The sequence below is a fragment of the Biomphalaria glabrata genome, chromosome 1 (genome assembly GCF_947242115.1).
Source record: "Biomphalaria glabrata chromosome 1, xgBioGlab47.1, whole genome shotgun sequence".
Classification (NCBI taxonomy): Eukaryota; Metazoa; Mollusca; class Gastropoda; family Planorbidae; genus Biomphalaria; species Biomphalaria glabrata.
In genome coordinates, this window is record NC_074711.1 from 57,884,228 (window position 1) to 57,905,306 (window position 21,079).

At 36.3% G+C, this 21,079-nt stretch overlaps 1 protein-coding gene and 1 long non-coding RNA gene across 3 annotated transcripts; one reads left to right on the forward strand and one right to left on the reverse strand.

Moving 5' to 3' along the window:
- Positions 1 to 10,083: 10,083 nt before the first annotated feature.
- On the forward strand, positions 10,084 to 19,736 carry LOC106062313 (insulin-like growth factor-binding protein-related protein 1). 2 transcript variants are annotated; one of them, XM_056019500.1, is made up of 7 exons: positions 10,084 to 10,227; positions 11,757 to 11,979; positions 12,282 to 12,431; positions 13,881 to 13,966; positions 15,859 to 16,002; positions 16,383 to 16,561; positions 18,906 to 19,736. In XM_056019500.1, the coding sequence occupies exons 2-6, from the start codon at positions 11,822 to 11,824 to the stop codon at positions 16,553 to 16,555; spliced, it is 711 nt and encodes a 236-aa protein (XP_055875475.1). In that variant the 5' UTR covers positions 10,084 to 10,227; positions 11,757 to 11,821; the 3' UTR covers positions 16,556 to 16,561; positions 18,906 to 19,736.
- Positions 14,289 to 14,732, reverse strand: LOC129921714 (uncharacterized). Its single transcript, XR_008773699.1, has 2 exons — positions 14,417 to 14,732; positions 14,289 to 14,385 (listed from the first exon to the last, which is right to left on the reverse strand). It is a non-coding gene; the product is annotated as an uncharacterized LOC129921714 (long non-coding RNA).
- Positions 19,737 to 21,079: the final 1,343 nt, after the last annotated feature.

A 21,079-nucleotide genomic window follows, 5' to 3' on the forward strand; every position in this document is an offset into this window, starting at 1 on the left:
AGCTTTGATTTGTATCGACGGAGAACTGGCAACAACATGGATTAACTGCTTTATCTTGGCGTTTTCGTCATGAAAATGCAGATATCTCTGGCACTGAATTAATGTGTTTGAGCGTTGGATTTGTTGATGGCGATTGCATTCGAGAAGAATTCATAGGTTTTGTCCCAGTTGATAAGAGAGACGCTCTGCCTGTATCTAATGTCATTGTCAGCGAATACATTACGTACAGTCTACACATCAACAAACTACTCGGCCAAGGCTACGATGGCTGTCCCCGTGATGGGTAGCATTCAGAACTGTATTCAGGCTACGATTAGTGAAAAATATCCAAAAGCAGACCTTGTCCGTTTCGCGTCCCACAGACTTAAACGTTATCATTGACCTGAATGACGTTTCAGGTATACGTAATACTGTTTTTGTCATCAAGAGGATTATCTATTTCTTCCGTAACAGTCCCAAGCGAGAGCGCTGGTGTAAAATTTACCTCTTTTGTCACACTTTTGTGCGACGCATGATGGATGAAAGCAGAAAATCTGCACATGTGTAATCAGAGCCTGCTTCTCTTGTGTTTCTGATTTGTCTTTTAGTTGCCGTCAAATATTCACCCGTTCTCGAACCAGTTTACGTGATGTTGCAGACTGTCCATCTCAGCACAAGCGGCCGCTCAACAGCACATCAGCAGTCACATTAATGACAAAATCAAAAACCAACTTGACCGTGCTGAGGAACACTTCAGGTATGGCATCTTGAGTAAGGTGACACTTCTGGCAGACAAAACTGGTAATAAGTCGACAGATACACCGAGAAAAAACCCACATGTTTTCATTTTGGGATTATTACAGAACACGACTTTACATTCCGTATCTTGATTAGTTAGTTTCTTCATTAACGTCTCGATTTTCAAGCAATAATAATGCTCAGTTCAACCTGTTTTGTCTTCATCCTAAAACGATTCAAGAATTGCAACTTAACAGAATAATTATCAGAACTGCCAGATAAGCGATCATCGCCGGCTTGTCCATCGCGACGAGAAGCAATTCAGTAGTAAATTTATTGACAGTTTTGGCAGCGTTTGCATTTTTTGTTTGACCCACCGTTGGGATGCACGGGCCGCACGGATAAACAGTAAATAGTTTTTTCACGATAGTTTTTTTTTTAATTGTTTTATTTCATTAAAACAAGTATTTAATTAGTTATGGGGGGGGGCGAGGGGGCACCAATTCTTTTCTTTAATATTCTCTGTAATTAAAAAAAGTTGAAGCTACGACTTTGAGCCATAGGTGGAAACACGTGCACCCCCCCCCCTTGCAAAAAATCCTTCGGAAAGTAAAGACGGTTGGTCGTTGCGCTGGCAACATTATTAGCGCCGGTACCCTGCTCGTTAATCGTGGCCAAAGAAACAGATGGCCTTAACATCATCTGCCTTATAGATGCCAAGATTTGAAAGGGAACTTTTAGGCTGTAAAATTAAATCTTAAATTCATCATTTATTTCGTAGACATAGTGACTTTTTACATCAATTTATCAATCACACACACACACACACATTGTCACATATAGTGACTTTTTACATAAATTTATCAATCACACACACACACATTGTCACACATACTCCATGGGACCTTGTCAGGCATTTTCCTCTAATATTACTTAACTTTTTACTGGGGAAATGTCATTTTATCTTCTTTTTTTTTAATATAATATCTCTATTCAAGTCACTCATATGGAGAGTGGGTGGACAGCTGATCTCAAAGATGACTCTAACGATTTTATTTATTTTCTAGAAATTTAACACTTGATGTATATCGCTGAGAACAGAATTGCTAGGTCGTTGGCCACACGGGGGAAAACTCTTAGTTTGGCCGTTATAATTTTTCAACGTAAAATATAAATTTGGCTAGAAATTATAGGCCTATAAATATAGGTCTAGATCCTACATGGTTTGAACATGGTTTGAGAGGACTATCGCGTTCTTGAAAGGACTATCGCTTTCGGAATTATCGAATGTAAGGCTTTGTTAGTATAGTTCCATGCTTTGTTGATTCAAGAATCAGGAAAATGTTGCGCATTGTCTTCTAAGTATAGATCTAAATGATAATCATTAGAATATTAAAAGGTGTACTAGATCTAGATCTATAAATTTGCTTAACCAGGATTTTGTCTCGAGGAGAAGGGGGAAGGTGTGGTGCGGGGTAAAAATATTTTTTTAAAATCTATCATTCATTAATTTTTAAGAGAAAAACAATCGCTCAATAAGTTGCATCAAGGAGATATTGTCTTTTTAAAAAAGTATTTTTAATGTTTTTCTTGTTTATTTAATTCCTAATGGAACTCAAAAGTCAATTCGATCAACCTATCAGCAAGAATTGAAACGAGAAAACTCTTGATTATAATTATTTGAAACTATACGCAAATTTTCTTATTCTAACATAACACATCAAGTGGATTATAAAGTTCAATTTCAAGACTAAGTGATTTATGTTGAATAAAGTGACTGCGTAAGAGTAAAAAAAAAAAAGTATATTAAAAAGTTACAAGCTCTTGTTGTTGTTATTGTTTGTTTTTTTCAATGGCAAAATCTGTGTAAATATTTCAGCCAAAAAATGAATTTTACTAAAGCCTTGTTTGACATGATAAGTTAATTTGTGTTTTATTTTTCACAACATAACGTTTTATCAGCTAATAAATCGTAGAATGTGTTGCTGAGGGGCAAACACCGCCTGGATACCTATGAAGGGGGCACGAGTTAGAATCCCGACTCCAGCAGAGTTGTGTTCGCTGAGCGCCTAAATAGGCAGCACGGAAACCTTCTTCCAAATACCCCTTCGCCCCACTGGACCATAAAAGGGGTTGGACCATATCGCAATGAGCAAAAGAGGTTGGTTCGTACCCCACTGAGAATGCTCTAAGCATGAAAGTTGAGCTATTTAAAAAAAAATGTGTGGAAACAAAAAAAATCAGAATCGGCCCCCGAAGTGGTCCACTCAGGCAGGTAAAAAAGGCAGGTTTCAATATTTTCAGCATGAATATCAATAGCTATGAGCTACAAACTATCAACAAACACTAAAAGAGAAGCCGCAAGGGCAGACTGGGTGTCAAAATCGGCCCGGGTATTTCTATACAATGCGGCTTATAAATTCTATGCGGCATATGATGGTCATCCAATCCTATATGTCCTCCAAAGCATTGTGTAAAGTTTAAGAATATATTGAATGTATTTATTTAATTTATTAGATAATTTTGAAACTACCTGACAAGCACTATTACTAAATGAATAAAGCATAACACTAGGAATGGTGAAATTCTTATTATGAAACAATTTCTGCTACCATATACATTATCATATATATGTCCTTGACATTCTAATTCAAGGCATTCAAAGCTGGTTCTGTCATATTGTTTGACACGAGTCGGTATCAAAATCATCGATAACAATGGTGCAAATGTTACAAGATTACGATAACCTTTAAGTGACAGATGATGATAAAATAGTAAAAATATATATATATTATTTATTGATAAAAAAAAAAAGAATAAAAAAAAAACTTAGTGGAAGAAAAATCAGTTACATAAAAAAGAACTCTGTACCTTTGGCATGAAAAGCCAACATTTTATGCAAGTCTGTGGCATTTTACGTCTCGAAAGATAATGTTTAACCTTTGCAACTTCTTGCGTGACTAAAGACGCCAATCCTTGATACACAGCTGCAGTCGCAGGTTTGACATATGTAATCACCAGGCGCCGTTGCATTTTCACCATCTGCAATCCGAGACCCTTCCTTTTTGCTCTCTCTCTCCATGTGGATCTATCCAGTGCTACTTTTTCCCAGCTGCTAGCGTCGATTTTGAATACCTGCATGTTGCGTTTGCTTACATCCGTATACCTTAAAAGTGGGCGACCAGCGGCTCTCCTGCCTTCTATTAGATCGCCATGCTTGTGGAAGTCGACCTACTGGCATTCTACGAACGTGGCCAAGCCAGCCAAGGCGTCTGCTGCTGATAACAGAGCAGATATCCTGGCAACCTGCTATTCGTAGCACATCCTTATTGGTTATTTTATCTTGCCACCTTATTTTAAAGATCCGCCTTGGGCATCGGAGGTGGTAGACATTCAGCTTTTTTTTCCTGCCCTGAGTAGGTCGACCATGTTTCACTTTCGTATAGAAAAGTGCTTGACAACACAGGTCCGGTAGACTAGGGCTTTAGTATTGTTAGTCAGCAATATGTTGTCCCACACTCTTTTCTACAACCGTGACATGGTGCCCGATTGTTAATGTCTTTATCCAGTAGAGCATTGTTGGATATGATGGAGCAAAGATAGCAAAAATTGTCAACAATTTCTAGTGGTTGGCCATCAGGGCCGGCCCTAGCAATTGCGAAGCCCAATGCTAAACAGATTGTGCGGTGCCCAGTCTGAATAGGGATAAGGATAATAAGTGAAAAGATTTTTGTATTAGTAAATAAATACGTCTTCACATCTAATTCATTCTTTACTAATTTAAAAATCACGATCAAATTGACTTTGCAAAATTTACTTGTAGCAAAGTCATACGGTATAGCATTAAAATTCCGTTCCTTAAATAGATCACTCTCAATAGCAAGACTTACCAAATTGTTCAATCTATCTTCGGGAATTGTTGACCTCAAGTAATTCTTCATTAGTTTGAGGCGCGAGAAGCTTCTTTCACCAGATGCCACAGTAACGGGTATTGTTAAAAATATGCAATATACAAAAAAGTAGTTTGGTGATTTAGTGTATGAACAGATAAGATAATATATCTACCGAGGTTTCTACCGGGGTTATGGCAGTATTTGGCAAAATATGCATTAAAGATAACAATTTTCTCTATTTGTGTGGAGATTTTTATGAGTTTTCAGTAGATTTTTTTCCTCATGAAAGCACTCAATGTACTTTGATAGTTTGGGAGGGCAACTTATTTTCCTTTACGGAAGTGCCACAGTACAATCAAAGTGAACGAGGTTATTTGTATGTGCTTTGAATTAAATTTCTCCCTGACAGATAAATGTACAATTTTTAATTTAGTATTTTTTGTAAATATTGCTTTAAAATATTGAATCTTAAATGAATTAAAACATTTTTTATGCTGTAAAAATTAAAGTAAAAAGAAAGAGTTCATTAAATTTTGACATTATATTTGACCTTAAAAATTCTAAATTTGTTAATACTTTAATAAATTAAAAATAGATGACATCCTTTCCAACAGTTATCTACCTTTGAAGGAATGACCTTTCGTATTTTTATTTATTTGCGCATACTCGACATAGAGAACTCTATAGGCCTTTTTTACAAGAAAAGTTTGAATTTTATTTGATAATAATAATTTTTTTTTACAGTAAATAGTTAAAATGACATATTACTAAAATAATTTTGTAATTTATCATTATAAAAATGTTACAAGATAAAAAATATTTTGTGCCTTTATTGTAATTAAAAAAAAGCTTATACCTTTAATATGCCATAATATAAAGTATACTCTTCATGTTAGCGTTCACATACCTTGGCAGCATCATAACAAATGATGGGGATGCCTGCCATGATGTAGCGTGCTGAAACTCTAACCCTAACAATTTTCCAAAGGCCGCAGCCTATTTGGACAATCCAAGCCATTGGACTCGAGACAAAAATAAACCTTCTCAACACAATTGTCACCCCAACAGCAACATATGCATGCGACACATGGAAGTCGTCTGTCAATATTGAGAAAAGACTAAATGTGGCTCAACAAAAATGGCTGAAACGTATTTTGGGAGTCAGTTACACAGATCGGGTCTCAAACAAGAAAATCCTTTGCCAAACTGTGAGTCGAACACTTAGTGAGGTTATGACAGAACGTCGCATGAGGTTTGCGGGACATGTTCTCCGACAAAATGAACTAGGCATACCAAGAGTTGCGATGGCTTGGTGGCCAATACGAGGAAAGCGCAAACAGGGACGTCCTCGTATAACATGGCGACACACCTTCATGGAGGACATCAGAATAGTGGACACCAGGTGGGAGGAGGCTTCAGACATTGCCAGTGACAGATCCTTTTGGAGACAGCCTGCCGCCCAATGCGCCAAACGGCGCGGGAGGACCCAAGTCTAATTCATGTTAGCAAGGCCTATCACATGACCTATTTTGAAACCAGTCATACTTCACTAGTTGGAGAGAGACGGTGACCAAGAAATGAAGAAAGCTACGGACAGCTCTCGAAGAAAAGCGTGCCACGCGGAAAATGGCCAGCTCCTCTACCACCAAAGCGAAAGCCACCTTGACCTGCAATATATATGGACGGGAGTGTCACTCCAAAATAGGGCTCCACAGCCATATAAAAAAGTGTTCGAGGTGAACCATAGTCGTTCTACGACCGAAAGGAGGCCAATAAATGCTTCTTTATATTTTGAATTTCGGGAAGTTTAGGGCGCCCCCGAGTCCACCCAACTCTAATGGGTACCTGACCTTAGTTGGGGTAAGTAAGGGCGGCCTATCGTCGTGCTGCTCGTTAACCATTGGCCGAAGAAACAGATGACCTTAACATCATCTGCATTACAGATCGCAAGGTCTGAAAGGGTAATTTTCCCTTACTCACAAGGTCAAATACTGCTTTCTCAATAACTTGGAAATCTAGTTTGACTGTCTGCATCTTAAAGCTGGCTACACACACAACAGAACATTGAGTCCACTTGTTTAACGGTAATTTAATATATTAAGTGTAGTAAAACTAATGCTGTCAAGATTATTCCATAATTTATCAAAGCCTCTATGTATTTCGACCTAAATCTATATCTTTGTCGTCATATGGCGTTGAGCCTGTTCATTCATAAATGCTGTCATTAGGCCTTATAATGTTGGTGAATCTCTATTGCTTGCGAGAAAACATTAATAATTTTAATTTTAAATTATTTTTTTTTTTGGCACAGGATTCTAGCAATAGTTGCTTTTTTATCTTACTTATTTTCTGCTCCTTCTTTTCAATTCTTTACATTATTATTAACTTTAAAGTGTATAAAAAATTTTTTATCACGACGTTCAAAGTGTTACATTTAAAAAGAATATTATAAAATCTTTAAAAATTTTACTGGCATTCATGCGGACCTTTCGGTGGCCCTACCGGCCCAATTGGGTACCGGCCCACCGGGCATTTGCCCGAATACCCATATAGCCAGTCCGCCCCTGGGTCACTCGTGCGTGTCGAATGTGTTGCCAGTTGCTGATATTGTTTTATTGTTAGGCCGACTGACGACAGGATGCCACAGGGCACAGTGATATATTAATTTTATTATTACAGTGTTAATATTTCTGTGTATTCAATGAACTGATTGTTACCGCCACTTCCTACTTTGCCCGGAGTCTTCAGACATTCTTTAGAACGCCGGATTTCTTTGCTGGTAACATATATTTCTGTAGCATCTTCTGTAGCATCTCAATTCCATTGCTAGGATCCTCCTCTCAAGCTCTGCATTCAACGTCCACGACTCACAAGCATATAAAAATGTGGCCATGACCAGAGAGCGCATCAGTCTAATTTTGGTGCCGAGGGCTAAGCCCTTATCTTTCCATATTATTTTAAGTTTTGAAAGGGCTGCTGTGGACTGTGCTATTCGGGCCAATAATTCGGGTTTTGTTCCCTCATCTGAGACAATAGCTCCGAGGTATTTGAAGCTGTTAACACTAGTTAGCTTTTCACCTCCAATACTGATGCCTCTTTTAAAGCCCTGATGGCTATTGGTCATAATTTGAGTTTTTTCGGCATTTATTTGCATGCCATATGCTGCGGAAGTCTTGTCAATGCGCATCACCAGGTCAGCTAGTTCTTCTTCTGTCCCTGCTAGGCCGTCAATGTCATCTGCGAAGCGCAATTTAGTAATTCTTCTTCCTCCAATGCTAACAGTACCTTCATAGCCCTCGAGGGCATCTTCCATTATCCTTTCAAGGAAGATATTGAATAGTGTTGGTGACAGTAGGCAGCCTTGTCTTACTCCAACTGTGGTTTTGAACCAGTCCCCAATATTATTGTTGAAGTACACCGCACTGGTGGCCTCCTTGTAGAGGTTCTGGATAACTTTGATTATGTTTTTATTAATGTTGTACTTTTCCATTGTCGCCCAGAAGGATCCTAGGCATCACATTCAAAGACCGCATCACAAACCAAGAAATCAGAGACAGGGTTACTGTAGCGATCGGAGCTCATGACGACCTGCTTACTATTGTGAAAAAACGAAAGCTTAAAACCTTTGGCCACATTACGAGATCTACGGGGCTCGCAAAGACCTTTCTTCAGGGAACAGTGCCAGGGAAAGAAGAAGAGGCAGACAGAAAAAGCGATGGGAGGACAACATTAAAGAATGGACAGGCCTGCCATTGAGAGAGGTTCTGAACAAGGCAAAAAAAAGGGAGGAATGGAGAAAGACGGTCGACAAATCTTGCCTGGTGCCCCAACGGTCCAACAGACTAAGGGATAGGTAAAGGTAAAAAAAAAACACATATATTTAGTGAAAAATCTAGGCCTACTGATCTGCATTCAACTTTCAAACTTATTTCCCTTTGCCTCTCCTCTTTTATACACAGCACATGCCGTCGATCCTTCTTAAAATATCACTCAATAGTAAGTTAATACTCACATACACATTGCCTAATGAATAAGTTAATACTCACATACACATTGCCTAATGAATAAGTTAATACTCACATACACATTGCGTAATGAATAAGCCTTTTCTTTTTTTGAATTTTTTCTTTAACTATGAATTTTTTAATAAAAAATTTACTCTGACAACAAACGATGCCCTCCTAACAACACAATCTCCCTCTACCCCAAAATGTCGGTAACTAATATAAAGAACTTTTTTTTTCCCATTCAAGTATGTTGCACTGAAGTGGTCAGAGTGTATATCTTACTTGTGTCTAATTGTGGACACTTGAGGATATTGAAATAAGGTGCGTGAGTATATTTATGGAAAGATAACTCACACCTCCACACGCAATCATATTGTTTTTGTTTTTTTGCTTGCAAATTATTTTTTTAGTTTCTAGTTGTAACTTCAGTATATAGGTTATGAACTAAATATTAACTTGGTCAATAAGTTTCTGTAATTTATTGTACCAAATTGTTAATAAAATAAATAACAGAGCAGAAATATGTTCTCACTTTCCTAGATACGTAGAGCAGCAGATATCTGAAACCCGACTATAGGATAACTCTAGATTCCACTATAATGTAATATTCTCATAATCTACAAACCATTGTCAAGCGGAGAAATTAACGCACTATGTACACAGAGTTCAACACAATTGTTTTCTTTAAAGGTATTACTTTTTACAAAGCTGATATTAACTCATTCCACCTGTCTGTCTGGTTAGAACCTTGTACACGTCATTTCTCCAACTTCCTATTCTCGGATCAAATTGAAACGTAGCCCAATTATTCCTTGTCGATGATAACACATGCATCAGTTTATTCAAATTATTAAATTAGTCGTAATTAATAATGTTTGAAATAGAAAGGGCACCAAACTAAAGGGAGAGGAACCTTGTGTAAAGAACTAGGTCATTTGTTACAATTTTTAAACTAACAATAGATGACAAAACCTTCTATTTTTATAAGTTCAAACTTTCCCCCAGATTTTTCAAACCTCCCTCCCCCCAGCCCACCCCCATTGGTCGCCAAAAGGTTGTAGGCCTACCCTAGCTCACTGAGCATTCTAGAAACTTGAAAGCTGAGCTAAACAAAAACAATTAATACTAATATTTCCAATCGCACAAATGTATTATTGTTCATCTATAATACATGTATTAGCAGATAATTCAAAAAGTGATTCAAAATAATTGAAAAAATTTCATTCAATACACTATAAGCTTTTTTTTATTTATTTATTTATTTTGCTTGTTAATTAATAAATTAAAAAAATAATGCTAACAAGATTCATACTAATAGCCCCATTATCAACCTCCCGACAGGAAACAATTAGCTAGAACTACTTTTGTATCTCCAGTGGCAAGCCCACTGGTCACATGATTAAGAATGCCTGAGAACAGTGCTCACTGCACCCCTTCTACTGAGGTAGTGTGTGTGCTCGTGTGTTTCTATTTTTACCCCAGCCGCGTACTTCTACTGGCCTACATCACAGCCTCAGACTAGCCGACACGATTACACCCACAAGCATAGGTAGGTGGAGAGTATATTTCATACTTTCTTTGGAGTCATTATTTTGAGTTTCTGTTTAAAGGTAAGGTTAGAGATTATAATCAAATCATTTTTTTTAATTTCTTTTTTAGAAAGTTTTAAAACTTTTGGCGCACCTGATTAACAAAGCAATAGAGTTGGTTTTTAATGAAAGACTTTTGTTTTACCGTCTTCTGGAACTCTGGGAAAGTAGGTTATGAAAAGTTCCAGAGGAAATCATGATGATGTGGCATCTGTTGAATCATAGTTGGCTGTGTAGTTAGGACGTGATGTTACCCAAGCCGTTGTGAATACTTGCACTTTATTTAAAAAAAACAGCTAGTTTGTATAATCAAATATAGCAGCTCTTTTGAGTTATATTCAGAAATTATTTGTATAACCTGATATAGTGATTATTAAGTCAAAAATTGAGTGCCTATTAGTGTCTAAGATATCTACAAAGTAAAGGCGTGGTTCTCGTCCGAGTGACGTAATATAAACTAATGCAGATTAAAATCGTAATGCTTCATGACATTTTTGCTGCATAAGCGAAAAAAAACAACATAGCCATTAAGAACATTGTAATCACTAATGTGCACAAATTTAAGTAGCCTATTGTATAGATTTAGGCTACATACACTAGGCCCTATATTATGTAATAATATCTTTAGTAGAATACACATAGATCTATAACAAAATCTTCTGATAAAACACGAGTTTACAAAATTGATTCTATCTCTTGTGGTAAAATTCTACAAATATGTTAAATACAAACAAAACGTATACATATAAAACATATTGCGTGTCAAACTAGTGTCAGGTATCCACTTCAGGGCCGGCTCCAGTAGGTCATATAGTCTGGGGCGTACATGCTAAGTGGGGACATGTGTACGCCAAGTAATGTAGTATCGGAACCCGGGCTTTGGACTGAATGTTGGGACCCTTTGATAATAGGCAATGAAAGTCCCATCATTACGAATAGAGAGGATCCCGTTAGGGTGTCGCCCTTGCAGCTAGAGAGTCTTGACACTGGAGGTGCATTCAGCCTCGAGGCCCTATATTATAGCAAACTTTCAAACTTAAGTCTGGGCCTGATATCTAGATCCTATTTGACAACTATAATGTTGGTCTAATGTAATTAATTAATTTTTAAAAATGTTTATAAGTTAGACACTGACCTGTTAGGAGTTTAAGTGCTTCGCGAACGGCCAACGCTCGATGTCTCAGAAGAGTAGGGCTTCGGGCACATTTCCTAGAGCCGGCACTGTCCAATACTACTAGGAAATGTGTCTTGACCAGCGTTATGAAATGGTTTTGACTGTAATTCAGTACATAACTCAGTGAGCGAGGCGTCAGGTTTCCCAAACATAAAAGTCATAAACATTTCTTAGTTATCTTTTTCTGCTAGAACATTCAGGATCTACATACCTACAATTGCCTCTATTAGAGTGTTCCTTTTTCCTACATGTTTAGATTATGACATACAGCTTTAGATACTATTGCTGTAGCCTATTAGATCTGCTTAACTTTTCTATCACTAGTCAATCAAGCTTTAATTTGTATCTATTTGTACAATTTGTAATGTAATACCAGCCAACCAAAGAGTGTCAACTGTCTAGAATAGCCGTGACTACAGCTGTGACTAACACAACACAAAAATGAATCTCTTTCTGCTGGCCCTGGCGGCCGTCGTTGTGGTGGCCACTGCTGACAAATGCAAAGAGAAATGTGCTCGCTGTCCAGTGCTTGAAAGGTCAGAATGTCTAGCTGGCACAGAAAAAGACCACGAGTGCGGCTGCTGTGAAGTTTGCGCGAGGTAATAATTTCTCTGTAAAAACACTATAAGCACACCCTATGTAGACCCGATATAGACTAGTATAGACACAGTAAAGACACACCCTATGTAGATCTGCTATAGACACACTAAAGAGACACCCTGTGTAGACCTGCTAAAGACACACCCTATGTAGACCTGCTATAGACACACTAAAGACACACCCTATATAGACCTGCTTTAGACATACTAAAGACACAACCTATGTAAACATGCTATAGACACAATAAAGACACATCCTATGTAGACACACTAACGACACTACTTTCTTACTTCCTGTTCAGATATGAAGGCCAGAAGTGTGATATGAAAAACTCTCCACACCAACATGGTCATTGTGGCGATGGTCTTGAATGTAGGGCAACACCAGGGGGAAACCTGTGCCAGTGTATATGGGAGGAGATTATCTGTGGCAGTGACGGCGTGACCTATACGTAAGAGAATTACTGAGAATGAAATAAAAGACACAGGCCTATATGCATAACAGTGCCTTATGTTGATGATACTATTTGTTAATGCTAAAAAATAAACCAATGCCGTCTCATCTAGTTATTTCTGCCATGCGCCAATATATATAGTCCATATAAAGTTGATAAAGGGAAACCTATATTTATAGTTTTTATAGCATTTAAGAATGAAAATATAGTCAGTTGTAGATCTATAAGACTAAATAACTACACATTTGTTGTACCACTAACATATCTTACCACTGATCCCCAAGATTCTTAGCAGATAATATGGATCGTATGTTGAAGGTTTCATTTAAGAGAAATCTCTCAATATAATGAGTCCTGTAGTTTGGACTCTTTCTTATGTACTGTATCTAGTTTGAAATTTTATGCCTAGTTCGATCTACTAATCAATGTATTAATGCAACTTTATGCAAGAAGATCTTTACCTCTCTATCTAATTAGCTATGCTGTCATTTTGGATCTCTCCTAATAAATTGTTATTTTCCATTAATTTCATTGAGTGTTGGTGGATTTAGACCTACTTTCGGTGGTAGGTCTACTTCTTTACTATGTCCTCCATCAGTTGTGACTGTTTCTCCGAGACCAATCATCATAGTAGGCCTGTACACAGACTTGTGACGTGGCAAACGGTAGCCAATGGAGACCGTTACCTCGTTATTATAAAGCTTCTATTAAATTACTTTCTGTCTGGGTGGAATCTTGTACACGTTAGTTCTCCCACTTCCCAATCTCGTATCAAGTTGAAACTTTGCATAATTATTCATTGTCGATGACAACACATGAATCAATCAAACATTAAACAATTAGATAGTTAATTAGTATTGACAATTCGTTTTGTTTTAAATAGAAAATGTACCAACCTAATGGAAAATAAGACTTGTATAAAGAATTAGGTCGTTCGCTAAAAATACAATAGAACAATACAATACAATACAATCGAAAGCTAGCAATCTATTTTTTAAGTACTTGAATAGCTCAGTAACAAACGTTTCGGCCTTCCATCGTATAGGCTTGATACCTCAAGTTTGAATTCCGACTCGAGCAGCTTTTTTTAAAAAAAATACTTTTGAAAAGGCAGCACGGAAACCTTCTATTAAATACCCCCTTCTCCCCCAAACTGGTCCACAAAAGTGATTGGACCATAGCATACAGAGCATGCTATAAGCATAAAAGTTGCGCTAAAATAAACAAACTCTTATTGCAAAAATGTCTAATCTCTTCAATGTATTATTGTTCGTCTCACTTTATAAAACATTAATTACTTGATTAATTCATAATAATTGATGCTAGTTCACTCTATGAAACATTAATTACTTGATTAATTCAAAATAATTGATGCTAGTTCACTCCATATAAGATTTGTTTTAAAAATAAACAGTTTGATGCTTAACTTGATTTGATTTGTTCTAGAAACCTGTGCCATTTAATAGCCGCTGCAGTAAGAGAAAACAAGCAAAGTTCATTGGAAGTTAAATCAGTTGGACCCTGTGACCCAGGTCAGTATGTCACGTGACTAAACACAAACAATGTAAACCAGCGATGTCCAAACCACGGCCCATGAGCCACCCCGGCCCATGGACACCCCTGCCCGCAGTACATAAATGGGCCGCAGTGGTTCGGTTCCAAGGACTAGGGTTAGGGTTAGGGTTAGATCAATCATGTCAGAGGTTCAATTTTATATATACTATGCTGCTGCTATGCTCTGCTTGTGTCTTGTTCTTGTTGACTAGGCTCGCTAGGGGTATGAATACTCAATTACACTTGTTAATACTTGCTTAACTCAAATACGAACACTTAATATACATCAACTCTAACTCCTTATATTCATGAATATCAACAATACTTTAATACTTGATAACGCACACAATTATATCACTCTTATGAAATAGTAATACACAAAACACCAGTCCATCAACTTATAAATACATAAATACCAGTCCAGCAACTTATAAATACATAAATACCAGTCCAGGAAGTAAACGTCCAACCTTCCTGGACCGGGAGCAAGACCTTACTGACTAACACATTCTCTCGCACATTCAACGAAGACTTAATCACTCAGTTCACAACACGTGCAACACTTCGCATTCATAACAAGGGGATATAACAATCATACCAAAATATCAAACTAACATTCATTCTCGCCATACCTCTCCCTGACATATGTCACGTGACTAAACACAAACAATGTAAACCAGCGATGTCCAAACCACGGCCCATGAGCCACCCCGGCCCATGGACACCCCTGCCCGCAGTACATAAAAGGGCGCAGTGGTTCGGTTCCATGGACTCGAAGACTTTGTTGTAGGGATGCAGCCCTTGACATGCGTGTCGGAAATGTATATGACCCACCCGCGAAAAGGGAGCGCTTGGCTTCGAATCTCGGTGAAGACTGGGATTTTGAATTTCCGGATTTTTAGGACGCCCCTGAGTCCACCCAACTTTAATGGGTACCTGTCTTTAGTTGGGAAAAGCAGAAGGCGGTTGGTCGTTGTGTTGGCCACATGACACCCTGTTCGTTAACCGTTGGCCATAGAAAGAGATGACTTTGACATCATCTGCCCCATAGATCGCAAGGTCTGAAAAGGAAACTTGACTTATACAGACGTACAAGGTTTCACACCACTGGGTGTAAACACTGAGTTCTGAGTGTGCCAGCAGACTCGCTTCAAACCTGGCCACCATCTCATCTGTCCACTTTACCGTTTCCGTAAGAAACTTGTAACAAAACTGTTTGGGAAACTGAGTCAATTAGGGAATGTTCGGGTATTACGTGACGCCAAGAATCATCTTTTTTTTTAAATGCCGCCTCTTCCCCCCCCCCCCAAATCGTGTAACAAATAGTAACAAAACTCAGTAACCCCCTATAGAGTAACATTGCAAGAAAAAACAAAAGACTTCTTTATTAATTATCACTTTCCCAAACTACACTTTTCATCATGGTATCGATAGAAATGATGAAGCAAAAAATCGACTTATTTCGGCGCTTCGATCTCATTATGTACATTTTCAAGACAATCATCCCACATTTCATTCGCGTCTCTCCATTCCACCTTTTCGACATCAGAAACGAGGACTTCATTTCATCGCCCTGTAATCAGTCGTTTTGGTCTCAGCTTAGTATTTGTGTCGAGGCCACGCACATTTTGTTGTAGGTAGATACCTTATGCAAAATATGTGTTCCATCCTTTACTAATTTGTGATTCAATCTTTCCTCTCAAACTTGGGCCAGATTGGGGCAGCCGCCAGAAAACCCGTGGTGTTTAATTTATCCGAGAAATATTTTCTCCATTGATATTCTGTATTTCTATATACATCACGTATGCACTTCTAATTATATATTACTTGTGTACTTCTAATTATACATTACTTGTGTACATTGATTCAGGGGCTAAGATTGTCTCCAAGCCAGAATATATCCGCAATGCTACCAGCGACAATGTTGTCCTGTCATGCGAAGCTATTGGATTCCCAACTCCTACCATCCGATGGATTGTAACCAGAGCTAATGGAAAAACCTACGATGTTCCAGGTAAAATAGAATAGAAACAACATCCTTGTGTTCTATTTTATTTATATATTTTCAGAAACGTGCCTTTAACAAGCAAAATATAAATATTCTTTAAAAAAATAAAGCTTATCTAAGGAGAAGAACCACACAATCACTGCCATATCTCTCAATGCTGCAAGGTTGAATTCCTCCCTTTTTCTATAAAAACACAATTTACTAGCAATAATTGATTAATTAATAGGTTAATTTTTTATTGATTCATGTACTATCATCAACTATGAAAAATTATGCGAAATTTCAATTTGATCCGAGAATGGGGAGTGGGAGAAAAAAAGCGTGTAAACGTAGTTAATATGTTGCTGTATTTAGATGTTTTCTCAACTTTTGTATTTGGCTACCAGGAGATGATAACCACATTGTGATTGCTACCAGAGGTGGACCTGGAAAGTACCAAGTGACAGGCTGGATGCAGATTGAGATGTTACTTAAACGCCACGAAGGGGATTACACGTGTATTGCCACAAATGAACACAATGAAGATAGAGCGAAGGCTAGGATTAAAGTTGTCAATTAGAGTATGGTAAGTCAAGTCAGAAATGTTTTGTTTTGAAATGTCAAGTTTTGCCACACAAGAATAACTGCATAAAAAAATACTTACGACATAGATATAGTTATTCCTTGCTGAACCAAAGTAAAAAAAAAAAAACAATGTATAGGGCACAAAGCAATAAGCATACACCAGCTACAAGACCAACAAACCAATAAAGGCTCATAGTTAACTTATCTGTGCAATGTAATTGTTGACTATTGTGACAGAAAAAAAAAAGAGCATATTCTGTTGTTCAGCTGGGACTACTAAACAAATAGATCTGACCTACTGGTTCTAAAGATAGAAAAGAGCTGTACCTTATTATAGTTTCTAAATCTTAATATCATATGGATAGATACACTGCTTATACCTAGGGTATATTGGCCATACATAGTGTATGGTTGGGCCAAAACTCACAAAAAGTCAGTCGGCGTTGATTAATTAATAATTTCAAACAGATATCTGTAGTCCTGGCGGGATGGCAATGAAAGTGAAGAATCGAAAACACGTTGAATAGTCTGCATATTGTTAAAAAGGTTAGAATTTGAAATGACTTGATTCATAAAAGACACCAGAATATAATGGCTTGATGCATAAAGGACATCAGAATATAATGGCTTGGTGCATAAAGGACATCAGAATATGTATTCTCTATCTCCATCATATCTGAAAAAAAAATAATGCCAGTACTACTTAGAGACCTGGAGAACTACGGTCACCATGAAGAAAAAAATCCAAGTGTAATCAACACTTTCCTCATTAAGATTCTTATAGTACGCTGGTCAAACAAGAACAACCATGAGTAACTGTGGCAAAGAACAAAGCAGCAGCCCATTGAGAAGATATCCCTCAAAGACGCTAGCGATGGATAGGCTACAACCTCCTAGCAAGCCTGCATCCAACATCACAACCTCCCGTGGAATCGCCAAGGAAAGAGGAAGAGGGGATGGCCCAGAAATTTGTGGCGCCAAGATTCGACGGAGATGTCAAGCAGATGGGCCAGACGTGAAGACAGTTGGATAGACATGACCAGACCCCTACAGGAAGCTGGTTGGTGACCTATGCCCTAGACGGGACCACAGGCAAATAGAAGATGATGAACACAATTATAGTTCAATGAAAGTACCTGTTAAGTAGACTTAATTTTATTTAAACTTTGCCCAAGTTGTCAGTACAAAAACTATGAATGAATGCCTCAATGTCTTGTAATAAAATGTTGCTGGAAGACACCTCTATTCCTTTGTGCGAGTTTCTGTTGTGAGGTTGTGACTACCGACATGCGCTGTAAGAATGTAAGTCTCGCAAGGACGTAAATGACATTTTAAACCCTGGAGAATGTACCAGAAGTTGGAAGGACTAGGATGTAGATCTAGTGAAGGAAAGATTTGTTTATATGTTGTTGTTTTTAGTTCTCTTAATTTTCTAAATTAGTGTAGATAATTGGGGTGGGGATCGGCCATTTGATCTTCTGATTGTTAGCATAGAAGAAACTCATATGGACTCAGTATATACAAAGACCTAAACCATATTTTTCGTGAGACATAAATCTTATTCAGTAGTATCCTACCCTTCTAAAGTAATCATTTTACTAGTCATAATAGTCATACTGATCTGTGTTTCTTAACGCCTCCACCCCTTCCACAAGAAAAAAAAAAGATGCATTCACGCTGAAAGAATTTTCTCAGTGGAGCCATGACACCAAGTTATTTCTTGCTTTTTGAACTCAATCTGTCTTCTCGTGGCGTCAACAATGCGCATTTTGTGATAGTAAAAAAAAATGCAGATTACTTGACCGATGCAGAAATAAGAGACACATTCTAGGCACATGTAGCAGTTGAACATCTGCAATGGGCATAATGTGTAGCACTTGAACATCTGCAATGGGCTTGATGATGCCATGATTGCAGTAAAATCAACGTCTTCTACTTGGACTATTTTTGTCACGAATAAGACGTCATCAAAACGAGGGTACAGCCATCTTGTGCAGTATTCGACGATTCTGACTTATGGAAAAGTATCTCGATGCAAGAGTCGTGTTGAAATAAGAGATGCGAGAGAACACCGGAAGTCAACATTGCTGCAGACGAGTTTCACGAAAAAAAGAATTAAGCCTAAACGGTCTTTCTGTAAAGTGAAAGGATATCTTCTGATTGAATAATTAGTTAAATAATATTGGCAATAAAGTCGATTTACTTACAACTGAAATCCGGATCTATCTTTGTCTCACTGTTGCACGTATTGGTTGAGTAACTCTGATTTAGTCCTTAGTTTTTACAAAATGTTATCTATAATAGTACGCATTTAATTTTTATCTTCTCTTTTTTATTTATTTCAGAAACAAATATTCCTGATTTCGACAAGAATCACTTTGTAGATTATTTCAAACATTTTAGAAATCATTTTTTTTATTTCAACTGGTGCTAATGTTAGTTATTTATATTCTGAAATTGATCATTTGTAATATTGCTCTATTTTGATAACGATTTGTTTTTTACATGTCTTTATTTGACATTACACTCTATCATTCACCAACGTATGTGTATGATCATAAGAACATATCTTACTTTACTACAGCCTGAACTGAGTTTTAACAAGAAACATTGTACTAAGGAAATAAGTCTCCGATTAACTGATGTAATAATTATCTGGAATGATCCACATTCTGCTGGAAAGTTATTCTCTCAAAGCAGCTTCATACTTGAGCACTGGGTAACGATCAGATGAATAAAGTAGTTATTGTTTAACATCATTTTTAATCCAAAACATTTTGATTGATATTAAGATATAAACTTTATGATTTATTTCACAAGATCAAGTTGTCTAGAAAAACTAATTAAATGAAAATCATTTAATCTGATTTGAATTAACTCTTGTACATTGAAAAGCTTATATCTAAATGTCGAGTAGGTAGATGGAATACACTTTGTGTAATATCCCTGTTGTTTATTCTGTACATACATTTTGTACTTCGCCTTCAAACCTGGCAGGTGAAAACAACGAAATTATGTCTTCCAATGAAATATATATGTTAGGATTATGAAGCATTCATTTCCTCACGCAAATTGGTTTGTATCACTTTATTGTATTTTCATGTCTGAACATTTTGGGAAAACTGTCTTGAAATATCTAATCACAATAAATGGCTTTTTACAAAGTTCGTTCAATATTTATCGTATTGTGTCTTAACTCTTTTTTGTTTTTAGAAGAGAGAGAGAGAGTTAGGTTGTTTGGGTTTATTAAGAATAGCTTTATCGACCACATCTTGTTGGAGGTGTCATTACGTTTGGTGTCATCAGGTGCCGTTAACCAATGATATAACAAAATACCCATTTCCAAAACAAAAATATGAATACACATGTTATCATATGCTAATTTTAAATGCGCGTAAGTTTATTCGAGTCTCTAGCAGTAGTCTTTGTATATCGTCTGCTTTAGGAAGGAGTAAGTGTGTGATAAGTTATATAATTCTGATATCAGGATAATCACAAACATCTCATTTAAATGTACACGTAGCTTGCAACAGTTTGTCTGTAGATCTTACTAAATAAATGAAATCACAATCCTAATTCTAACCCTAACCTTTCGGAAAATTTTCAAAAGATAAAGTCTAACCTTGCTCTCGTTCCCCCTCCCCCCCCCCCAACAATTTACAATTTGGATGGATCGATGCTCGTTTCTGTGTTGATTCAAATTAAAGTAAAAAAAAAAAAGCAAAGGATAAAATAATATAAATGATAATATATTAAATAAAATAATATAAATGATAATATATTAAATAAAATAATATAAATGATAATATATTAAATAAAATAATATAAATGATAATATATTAAATAGAATAATATAAATAATAATATATTAAATAAAATAATATAAATAATAATATATTAAATAAAATAATATAAATGATAATATATTAAATAAAATAATATAAATAATAATATATTAAATAAAATAATATAAATAATAATATATTAAATAAAATAATATAAATGATAATATATTAAATAAAATAATATAAATGATAATATATTAAATAAAATAATATAAATAATAATATATTAAATAAAATAATATAAATAATAATATATTAAATAAAATAATATAAATGATAATATATTAAATAAAATAATATAAATGATAATATATTAAATAAAATAATATAAATGATAATATATTAAATAAAATAATATAAATAATAATATATTAAATAAAATAATATAAATAATAATATATTAAATAAAATAATATAAATGATAATATATTAAATAAAATAATATAAATGATAATATATTAAATAAAATAATATAAATGATAATATATTAAATAAAATAAAATAAATGATAATATTGTTATAAACCTGGTGGTGGCACAGATGGGGGTAGAGGTGTGAGTGTAGTCAGTCGACGCAAATCGCCCCAGGCCAGCGCTAGACGAGCGGTCAACCGTGAAGAGTTACGACGGTCAGCCGAGACGAGTGTCAACACGACGGTTCGGGAAGGATCGACG